Source organism: Osmerus eperlanus, chromosome 10, assembly GCF_963692335.1.
Source record: "Osmerus eperlanus chromosome 10, fOsmEpe2.1, whole genome shotgun sequence".
Lineage (NCBI taxonomy): Eukaryota > Metazoa > Chordata > Actinopteri > Osmeriformes > Osmeridae > Osmerus > Osmerus eperlanus.
This window is the reverse complement of record NC_085027.1, coordinates 2439048-2450248: the sequence shown is the minus strand read 5'-3', so window position 1 is coordinate 2450248 and position 11201 is coordinate 2439048. Positions and strand designations below refer to the sequence as shown.

At 41.8% G+C, this 11201-nt stretch overlaps 1 protein-coding gene across 2 annotated transcripts; it reads left to right on the top strand.

The window, feature by feature from the left end:
- Window positions 1-350: 350 nt before the first annotated feature.
- tppp3 (tubulin polymerization-promoting protein family member 3) lies at window positions 351-10614 on the top strand. 2 transcript variants are annotated; one of them, XM_062472113.1, is made up of 4 exons: window positions 351-500; window positions 5187-5386; window positions 5821-5974; window positions 9569-10614. In XM_062472113.1, exons 2-4 carry the CDS (start codon window positions 5199-5201, stop codon window positions 9758-9760), a joined length of 534 nt encoding a protein of 177 aa, XP_062328097.1. In that variant the 5' UTR covers window positions 351-500; window positions 5187-5198; the 3' UTR covers window positions 9761-10614. The 2 variants fall into 2 exon arrangements, with proteins under 2 accessions (XP_062328097.1, XP_062328098.1); XM_062472114.1 differs by lacking the exon at window positions 351-500 and adding an exon at window positions 1804-1920.
- The last annotated feature ends 587 nt before the right edge of the window (window positions 10615-11201 follow it).

Below are 11201 nucleotides of genomic sequence, written 5' to 3'. Positions count from 1 at the left end.
AATGCAAGAAAGAAAGAAAGTCAAACATACTAAGTCTATCCCCGACTCCAAAACCTCCTGGAACGCCTCACCTACAGCACCTCGGCCCGCACCCTCCACCCCTCCCTCCCAGACACCTCTGCAGAGCCAGAGTTCTCCCCGCAGCCCTTCTTTGTTATTCCTGCGAGGGCCGCTGCCCTGGCCCCTTTGATAAATGACCCCGGTCACTTCACGCCTGTGGAGAAAGACTTCTCTCTCTCTCTCTCTCTCACTCTCTTTCTCCCTCTTTCTCCCTCCCTCTTTCTCTCTCTCTCTTTTATTGCCCTCCCTTGATGTTAAACAGGATGTCTCTATGGATACAGGGATAAACAGATGATAACAAGCCCTCGGCTCTTTAAAGCTCATTTGAGTGCCGGGGCTGGTGACTGAGAGAGGAGAGGCGGTAGAGAGCAGAGCAGAGCAGGAGAGAGCGGACAGGCAGACAGACAGACAGACAGAGGCGTCCCAGGAGGTAGACTCAGGTAAGGGATCTGCTCGAGGATGGTGAATGCAGACCAGCTTTCATGGCTCTGCTGAGGCTGTGAAATTGTGTGTGTAGCATGGGGTTGGTGTGTATATGTGTGTGTGTGTTTGTATGTGTGTGTCACTTGCTGTGTGTGCACTTCTTGCTGTGCTGCCCCTGAGGACTGTCACACACACACACACACACACACCTGACATAGCATGTGAGATTTCTGTCCACAAGGTGCACTACAGTAATGGCAACAAGAAGCTGGTTGCATTGCATGCTCCAATAATACAATGCATAGATGCAATTTTAACACCAAGTGAAGGTGACTTGTGTTTATTTTGAGACTAGAATCTATGCAATGGTGTCAATATCTGTGCAGTGCTTTGGTGTGACTAATGGAATATGAAATGGAAACAAACTTTGAAATACAGATTAAAACACTGCTTCAATTACCAATTCAAATCATTTCTGTAATGCTTGCGGGCACAAACCTTACAGTTCCGTTTAAAAAAAAGTTTGTTAATAATACAGCGTTATATTAATAATAGATTGTTAATTATGCTGCGTTTTTGCAGGTTTGTACAATAGTGGCAGGAGTTGAGAAGGTGTGCATGGTACAGTCAGGTGTGAATAACAACACACCCTAGTGTTCCTATTACTCACACTGTCTCCCAGCAAAATACACACTGACTAAAAATACATCACTTTTCCTTTCCATGTTGAAATATGTCAATAAAAAAGCGAAGGAAAATCTTGGGAGAGAAGAAATTACAAGCGCAAAAAGTGTGAAAAAGTTTTTTGGGGGGAGAAATATTTTCGGTGAAAATAACTTATTAGGGAATATCCTAAATAACTAGGACCCTGGTAACCAAACACACAGTACATTCTGTAGTGTCTACAATCACTCGTTTCTATGAATCAGGAGTTTGACACCTGTTTTACCTTAATTTGTACTTTTTTGAGTAATTTGTATTTGAGTGTGCATTTTTGCAAAAGCACTTATCTTCTGATTAGACATGATCTTGATTCAACAGGCAGCTTAAATATGCATCGCTAGATGGACCTCTCCGAAATGTATTTCAACAAAAAAAATTATGAACTGTCCCTTTAACAGGGGAAAAAACAGGTGCTGTAATCTGTATAGCAAGTACCTTTTATCCTAATCTCTTGTAAATGGTTAGGGTTAGCAGTTACTGGTTGACTGATTGAAGCTGCTAATTAAAGACCAGTGGGATCAGTAAGAAGTCTGACACATCTCAGCTCGAGGCTTCTACTTTAAACTGCCAAAGTCTGCATGTATAGAGTTCCTTCTCTCTGCCGGGGGTGGTGACTGAGAGAGGAGAGGCGGTAGAGAGCAGAGCAGAGCAGGAGAGAGCGGACAGGCAGACAGACAGATAGACAGACAGAGGCGTCCCAGGAGGTAGACTCAGGTAAGGGATCTGCTCGAGGATGGTGAATGCAGACCAGCTTTCATGGCTCTGCTGAGGCTGTGAAATTGTGTGTGTAGCGTGAGGTTGGTGTGTGTATGTGTGTGGTGATGAAACCCAGATCTAACCCAGACCCGACTCGGTCCAGCCAGGCTCTTAGACAGAACATGGAGCTAATCTGCCCGCATTCTGAGGCATTTACTGCTGGCTCATCTTTAACGCACATGTGTTCTGACATCTTGGGACTCCTGGAAGGTGTGTGTGTGTGTGTTTGTGTGTGTGCGTGCAGGTGTAGGTGCATGTGTGCATGCATACGTGTATGTATGTGTGTGTGTTTGTGTGTGTGTGTGCATGCAGGCATAGAGGATAGTGTTCCCTTCCAAACCGCCAGCACTGGGCTCTGTGTCCTGGGCCGCTTGGTTCGTGTGTGTGTGTGTGTGTGTGTGTGTGTGTGTATGAGGCTCCACCACACCAGTCCACAGCCCACTAACCCTCTGTTGGAGCGAACCAGCCTCCTCTCCTCCACACCGCACACACACACAGATGCACATGGAGATAGGCTACTGTGCTGCTTATGGTCAGGACACACACACTGCAGGACGCACACACTGCAGGATGCACAGCATGGAGTTGTGCAACACTTAAAGTAGCACTCATGTCTAAATCATATATTTAGATAGAGATATATAGATATGTTTCTAGTAGTCCACCATGCATATGATATAAAAGTAGCATTATTTGGTGGTTAGAAGGCTCCTGTATAGCCGTTTCTGCAACCCAGCCAAAAGCGTACAAATTACATGCAAAATGTCCAAATACATCAGTGTGCTGAAGCAACTATTCAACATTTTTGACCCAACAAACGAGGCTGTGACTTGCATCATACTGTCTGCATGGCACAGAAAGCACAAAACAATATTTTGAATAAACCAGTGGAGTGCCACAGAAGAGATTGTGGCAGTTGGAAGCTTTCATGACAATTTTATTGTATTTCTGTCGCTGTATCTACTCTGTAGAGTACACTATGTAAACACTCTTTAAACCCACTCTGTGTTTATTACTTGAGGGAGGCCGATCAACTGTTGTGTGAATGATGTGCTTTTAGTTGTGGTGGTGGATGAGTCGGATGTTTCTGCTGCTTTCATGATTCCTCCAGTGAGTGAGAGGTATTGGTGCCTTGTGTTGTAGCTCAACAGAGCGGTTCTCTAAATGATGTGATTGTTGTGGACCTGCATACAGTCCTACTGGGCTGTTACACAGAGGTGAAGAGTGCTGTGGGGAAGAGAGGTTTGGGAGACTGAGGGTCGCTGAAAGGCGTGGAATTTCACTCTTTTTCCTATTCCCTCCCCCCCTCCCCTCCCTCCCTCTCTCCCTCCCTCCCTCCCTCCCTCTCTCCCTCCCTCCCTCCCTCCCTCCCTCCGTCTCTCTGTCTCTGACAGAGACAGACACACAATGTGCCCTTTCTTCTCCCAGTCCTCTCAGCTAGAAGGCTGGGTTGCCCTGTCCGGTCCTGGGCTCCATTCACACCCACATAGCAACTCATACAGATGCAAAGCTCACCGCACGCAAGCACACACCTACACAACACACACCCTGAGAGATCATCAACATTTACACAGATATAATGACATAGGGAAATCTCTCATTAATGCAATGCTTACAGAACAAAGCACACCCACACCAAACCAAAATGAGTAGAAGAGTGAGTCCAGATGGTAGAAGCGACTGCTTCCCCAACTGCTCTGAATCTCCTCCAAGCCCACACACCGTTTTCAGTTCCCTACAGTGAAAACTCGACGGCCCAAGGCCGTAACCGAGACCAACAATGAAACGTCCGTTTCGGAATATAAAAACTCGCCGTCTTGTCCCCGTTAACTGGGAGCTATCATAACAACCACTACTCGTGCAGCTGATGTCGAGCGCCAGCTCAACGTTACCTCACCTTTAATGGCTGCTTCGTGTTGGGGCAACTACCAAACAACTCTGTGTGTGATTCGGTTTAAATGAAAGGGCACATGGGGGAAGGTGACCATGACAACCGAGGTTAGGGATTGCATCACTGCGTGTGTAATCGAAATGTTGAGGCCCAGAGTTAGTGAGGTCATGTCTCACACCCTTCCTACACACACACACACACACACACACACACACACACACACACACACACACACACACACACACACACACACACACACACACACACACACACACACACACACACACACACACACACACACACACACACACACACACACACACACACACACACACACCCTTGAAGGGAGTGGAGGGCTCAACTATTTTCTCAGCAACTTGTTGACCCTGCCCTTCTTACAGGGATCCCTCTCTCGCGCGAATAAACAGACTGTAGCTACGGCAACAGTTCTGCCCCAAACTTGCCCCCTAACCTCCCCTCCCACCTAACCTCCTCTGTCCACATATCCCCCCCCCCTCCTCTTCTCTTATCTCCTTAGTGACAGGACTTTTTTTAAAGCATGAGATAGACCTCCACCTTTAACCCCGCTCTCATGTCTTACTGGCCTCTGGTGAGTTCTTGGCCATATCTTAAAAGTCAAATCTAGTATGCTGACTTCATGCTAACGTCTCACCTGTCACTTATATAAAACATTTGTATTAACTGTGATAAAGAGGGAATACACTGTGCTCAAACCTCATAACCTCACAATGTAACCAGTGGTTGTTTTTACTGGTTGAGAAAGAAATACATGAATCTAGTCATAAAAGGCATCGATGGTAGAGAAAATGAAGCTTTAAAAAAAAGTTGGAACCCAGAGAGATGCCCTGTGTTCTGGGTCTGGAGGGAGAGAGAAGCCTGCAGTCTCTTTCTCCTGGACACGGCAAAAATTGAATCTTTATTCATTACTTGTATAAAAACATGTGAACCTTCAAGTCCTGAGTTATAGGCCTGTAAAATGTCTGCTGCATGAGCTCTGCAGATGCACGTGAGCACACAGACACACACACAGACACACACAGACACACAGGGAATTTTCACATTTCACGCCAACATCCCTGAAGGAAAGGACAAGTTCAGAAATTGAATATAAGGGTCTGAACATGTGATAGTTAAGAATGTATTTCCACACAAAGAGGGATTTTTTCTATAGAATAGACACAACAAACAGAAGCAATATCTCCAGTGCTCAATCAATCAAGTTTGATATCAATGACAGATCCCAGTACTGTTGGTAGTCCTCTGTGTGTTCGTCTCAACTGTAAGGTCTGATCGTGTCTCTACTTCATAACAGACGTTTCCTAAGATGGCGGAAAGCGCAGGCATGGAGCAGCTGATGACCTCCTTTAAGAAGTTCGCTATCCACGGTGACACCAAGGCGACAGGCAAGGAGATGAACGGAAAAAACTGGGCCAAGCTGTGCAAGGACTGCAAGATCATCGACGGCAAGAACGTCACCAGTACGGATGTGGACATCGTTTTTACCAAAGTCAAGTACGTACAAGACTGACATCTGAATCGAATTTCCTTCTAACTCCCATGCATCTGAAAAGATTGTAAAAAAAAAAATACAGTTACCGGGCAGAAGTCTTAGGCACCCAAGATTCTTTCCATTAATATTTTTTCTTATTTAAAAAAAAATCATTCTGTATTTGTGTAGCAATATAAAAGAGCAATTTTGTGAAAACTTTAGTCTTTTCATTCCATTATTTCTTAAATCATTTTTGATTTATTTTTTAAAAACATTTTATTGTGTATTTAGTTTAAATTCTCAGACCAGTTTAAGTCAAATCAAGCAAATACAACATCAGAATCCAATCTGCGTAGCCTACAAAATATACCCAGCAAAGTGAAAAATATATAATTCCTAGCTGCTGTATCTATTTATTCTACTGAAAGTCCAATCTTGGTTGTGTTTGTTGGGGCAGAGCGAAGACGTCTCGGGTCATCACCTATGAGGAGTTCCAGAAGGCTCTGGAGGAACTAGCTCCTAAGAGGTTCAAAGGTCAAAGCAAAGAGGAGGCCCTGAATTCCGTCTACAAGCTCATTGAGGGCAAGGAGCCTACCAATGTAGGAGTCACGGTAAGCTGCTGTAACACCAGGACACGCCAAAACTACTCCAAATAGGCAACTCCCTTCGTATACAATGACCCATTCCAAGGCAATACTGAAAGACAGTAGCGAACGACTCTTAAACCTTGGCTCTCTGACCCCAATTACAGCTCGCGCACAGCATTAGGCCTCCATGAAATTGTGCACAACACATATAGGTTAGGCTAGGGGCTACTAGTGATGGGCATTCCGGCTCTTTTTCGTGAGCCGGCTCGTATGGCTCAGCTCACTAAAAAGAGCCGGCTCTTTTGGCTCTCCAACGGCTCTTTAAAAAATACATGTTTTAACTATGAATTTGACTATGATAGGTGTGAAAACAATTTGAATTAAATTATTAAATGAAATCATACTCGACCGTAACCACATATCTTTAAAAATGCATTGATTTGTCATGGCTCCTCTCCTCCGAGTTTTGACTACTCTCTGACTGTGTGAGTTGGCTCGGCCCTCCCTCATGCAGGATTGACAGGAACAGAATGTGAGGATGATCGTGTGCGCCTTTAAGCCTACAAGTATTTTTTTGTTGTTCTTTGAATCAGTCAATTATTTTAAATACAATTAAAATTAATTATTTCATAATCATTTAGTTTTTATAGGCTGTATTAATCTATTAAAAATAGAGTCGGCTCTTCAGATATGCGAGCCAGCTCCCGACGTTCACCTTCAAGAGCCGGCTCTTAGAGCCGGATCGTTCGCGAACGACCCATCACTAGGGGCTACAAAACATTGGCAGCTGCGACAGGATTAATAATCAGTTGGCACGGCGGCCGAAAGGTTTTAAATAACAAAGCCTACCTTTGATGATCTTTCCCTGAAAACGAAGTCCATTCTCCTGTCCTTTTGGATGATTTGGTTAACTCCAACATCTCATTAAAAGTTAACCTTGAAAACGGCGCATATAACAAATGTGAAACAATGTCCTTCTAACTAGCGGGAACGTTACTTGTGGCTTCCATTGTGAAGTGAACGAACAAGTTTGTTTATCAACTTGTGATTGCGTTCCCCACAGCGTGCGGAACTTGTCAGAAAGTTAGCGATAACAAAGCTCACCCATTTAGAGGGAAGATATGATTGGTCAACTTGACTGTAAATGGAAATTGGTCCTTCATTGAATTACTAGGCCTATTAATTGTCCTTCTGTAAATTCATAGCTGGAACACCAATCAGAGAGCATAGCATTTTCCTCCCAACAACAGTCAGCAAAATTCTGATAGGGTGACAAGTGTCCGATTGTTAAAGAAAATTGTGGTTCGTGACTAACATATTTTGTTTGGAATGAAACACAAAATTGGAGTGATATAACGGAATTTTCCCTGAGGACAAACCTTTAGATTCTTCCTCATTAATAGACTCGGCAAACGTGTTGAAACAGAGGACAGGGGATGGGAGAGAGAATGATGTAACTGTCACCTGAGTTCAATCTGTCTACACTCTAATCCATAAATCCTGACTCATTCAGAGCGAGGTGAAGTTAGTTTCATATTCGACATTCGTCTCACATTCGGAAAACGCTACTTTGCAGCGTCGAGTTAGGGACCGGGTGAAAATTACCCATACAATTTTGAAAAATGATGACTTTTATAATGATTTTATGACTATAAAACCTCAAACAAACAGAAGAGTATTCCAACAATGTCTGGTATACTTCCACAGCCTTTAATTTTTCAATAATGTTTTTAAAAGAATGATAGAAAATCGCTAATCTCTGAAAATAGCATGAAATCCTTGCTAATCTCAATATCTTTTTCAAACTTGTGTCAAAAAATCTCAAATATACACCAGATTATTCTAATAATGTCTGGCCTACTTCCACACCCTTTACTTTTTCAATAAAACTTTTTTTTAAATGATAGAAAATCGCTAATCTCTGAAAATAGCATGAAATCCTTGCTAATCTCAATATCTTTTTCAAACTTGTGTCAAAAAATCTCAAATATACACCAGATTATACTACTAATGTCTGGCCTACTTCCACACCCTTTGCTTTTTCAATAATGTTTTTAAAAGAATGATAGAAAATCGATATTCTCTGAAAATAGCATGAAATCTTCACTAATCTCAATATCTTTTTCAAATTTGTTTAAAAAAATCTCAAATATACACCAGATTATTCTAATAATGTCTGGCCTACTTCCACACCCTTTACTTTTTCAATAAAACTTTTTTTTAAATGATAGAAAATCGCTAATCTCTGAAAATAGCATGAAATCCTCGCTAATCTCAATATCTTTTTCAAACTTGTTTAAAAAAATCTCAAATACACACCAGATTATTCTAATAATGTCTGGCCTACTTCCACACCCTTTCCTTTTTCAATAATGTTTTTAAAAGAATGATAGAAAATCGCTAATCTCTGAAAATAGCATGAAATCCTTGCTAATCTCAATATCTTTTTCAAACTTGTGTCAAAAAATCTCAAATATACACCAGATTATTCTAATAATGTCTGGCCTACTTCCACACCCTTTAATTTTTCAATAAAACTTTTTTTTAAATGATAGAAAATCGTTAATCTCTGAAAATAGCATGAAATCCTTGCTAATCTCAATATCTTTTTCAAAATTGTGTCAAAAAATCTCAAATATACACCAGATTATACTACTAATGTCTGGCCTACTTCCACACCCTTTGCTTTTTCAATAATGTTTTTAAAAGAATGATAGAAAATCGATAATCTCTGAAAATAGCATGAAATCTTCACTAATCTCAATATCTTTTTCAAATTTGTTTAAAAAAATCTCAAATATACACCAGATTATTCTAATAATGTCTGGCCTACTTCCACACCCTTTACTTTTTCAATACAACTTTTTTTTAAATGATAGAAAATCGCTAATCTCTGAAAATAGCATGAAATCCTCGCTAATCTCAATATCTTTTTCAAACTTGTTTAAAAAAATCTCAAATACACACCAAATTATTCTAATAATGTCTGGCCTACTTCCACACCCTTTCCTTTTTCAATAAGGTTTTTAAAAGAATGATAGAAAATCGCTAATCTCTGAAAATAGCATGAAATCCACGCTAATCTCAATATCTTTTTCAAACTTGTTTAAAAAAATCTCAAATACACACCAAATTATTCTAATAATGTCTGGCCTACTTCCACACCCTTTCCTTTTTCAATAAGGTTTTTAAAAGAATGATAGAAAATCGCTAATCTCTGAAAATAGCATGAAATCCACGCTAATCTCAATATCTTTTGTATGGGTAATTTTCACCCGGTCCCTAACTCGACGCTGCAAAGTAGCGTCTTCTGAATGTGAGACGAATGTCGAATGTCGAATATGAAACTAACTTCACCTCGGTCTCATTCAGTGCGTCGTTGGCAGAGAATTTAAAAAGCAAACCGTTTTATAAATAAAAAAAAGATTGACTGTTCACTTAAGTTGTGTGAGCAGTGGCCTATATTAGGTACTATTGCCAAAACGTTGCACCCATCCAATCATCATCATCATCCTCTCTCACACGTGTTTTTTTGACTTGGCGCCAAAGAGAATTATGAGTGCATGTTTATTGTAGCCTACATAAACGTCATGTTCCCACTCTTCCAAATTCCCACAGAAAGTGGCCAAGACGGCAGCCGTGGACAGACTGACAGACACGACAAAGTACACGGGCTCCCACAAGGAGCGCTTCGACGACACGGGGAAGGGCAGAGGGAAAGGCGGTCGCGAGGAACTGGTGGAAAAGACGGGCTACGTTGGAGCGTACAAGAACGCAGGCACGTACGAGGAGAAGACCAAAGCCAAGTAGCGGGCCAAGGATCATGCCGACCAATATTTTATACCCTGCCCCCATCTCTGAGCTTTCAGGAAGAGGAGCCCAGGTTGTTGAGCTCGGTTCTATAGCACTTAGGACTGGACCAAACCCTGAACCCTAACCCATGGTCGCCCTGTTAAACCCATTTATACAGAGGCATGATAAAATGGTTTGAACGCAGTCGAAAGTGTGTGTGAGTGTTTGAGTGTGTGTATGGGACATGGCACAGGGGAATGACAGCATGCTTTTTGACTATGTGTGGGATTAAGAATGTTTAATAGGTTGAGCTAATTTTCTTGTCCATCATAATGTGGAAGTGTGTTTACAGACAAGACGCTATCAGCATCGCCCTGCTCATTGTCACACGTGACCTGATCCTGTATGTCGGTAACGGAAACAACATAACTTGCCTGCGCATGATACGTGATAAATTGCACTGTGACGTTCTTAAACAAGAGTTCTTCTGGACTAAAGATTTCATCCAATAAGTACATGCCACCTTGGGAGGAAATACTTTAACATGGAATTCAGGTTTACTCTTCAACCAGGAGCAAGTCTTGTAAGGAGTCGATAGATCTTTCCAACCAAATTTCTTTTTTTCTGCAATCCTGTTTTAATCTTTAGTTTTACTTTTGTTTGTATTTTCCGACAAGCTTTTCGTGAAACTATTTTTATTTCGGTTTTTAAAACGTTTGCTTTGAAACAACTTTATATTACTTGTAATCCATGTGTTCATTGATTAGGTTTGTTTTGTTTTTGTTGTGGAAATACAGCAACTGGAAAATTACTGCAATGAAAAATTGTTTGTTACATTTGAATGAAAAAAATAATAAAGTGTTTCTTTTAGGCTTACTGTGTGGTTTCTGTCTCCAACTTGCATGTCACAGGACTGGACCCATTTATTAACATTTAGAAGATGCTTTTATCCAAAGTACAGGGGTGGTTTGAATTTACTGTCAAATGCACTACCTCTGAGCTATCCCAATTGTTTTAAAGGTTGAGAAACCAAGAAATGCAATTGCAATACACCAAACAAATAAGCGAATCCACAACATGGTACAGAAATCCCAACATTTAACGCTGTCACCGCTTATTTCATTCTAACATCAAACGGGCCTGCTCTCCTAAAGTCCTCTCTCATGGTTTCACTGCTCTGCTCCGCTCTGCTCTTGGTCATCGGACGTTAAGAGGGCAGTAAAGTTGCTAGCTGCCTTCTGGGCCTGGAGACCTGGCTTCTCTCCATGGTGGGCTGCCAGTTGTCTTGACTTCAACCACACACACACACGCACACACACACAGTGGCTGTTCATCGTTGGCAGGCCATGGTGGGTGAGCCCCCGGGTGATATTGATGCGAGTCCCATTCACAGTGACTTGCCTTATTGCCTCTTCGCGAGAGTGACAGTTTTTACACAGGACTGGCACATCTAGAGCAG

Bases quoted from the DNA above. Each gene is read 5' to 3' on its own strand.
- tppp3 (XM_062472113.1), top strand. From the start codon at position 5,199: ATGGCGGAAAGCGCAGGCATGGAGCAGCTGATGACCTCCTTTAAGAAG. The intron at 5,387-5,820 runs GTACGTACAAGA...TTGTTGGGGCAG, and splicing joins ATCGTTTTTACCAAAGTCAA to AGCGAAGACGTCTCGGGTCA. The intron at 5,975-9,568 runs GTAAGCTGCTGT...AAATTCCCACAG, and splicing joins CTACCAATGTAGGAGTCACG to AAAGTGGCCAAGACGGCAGC.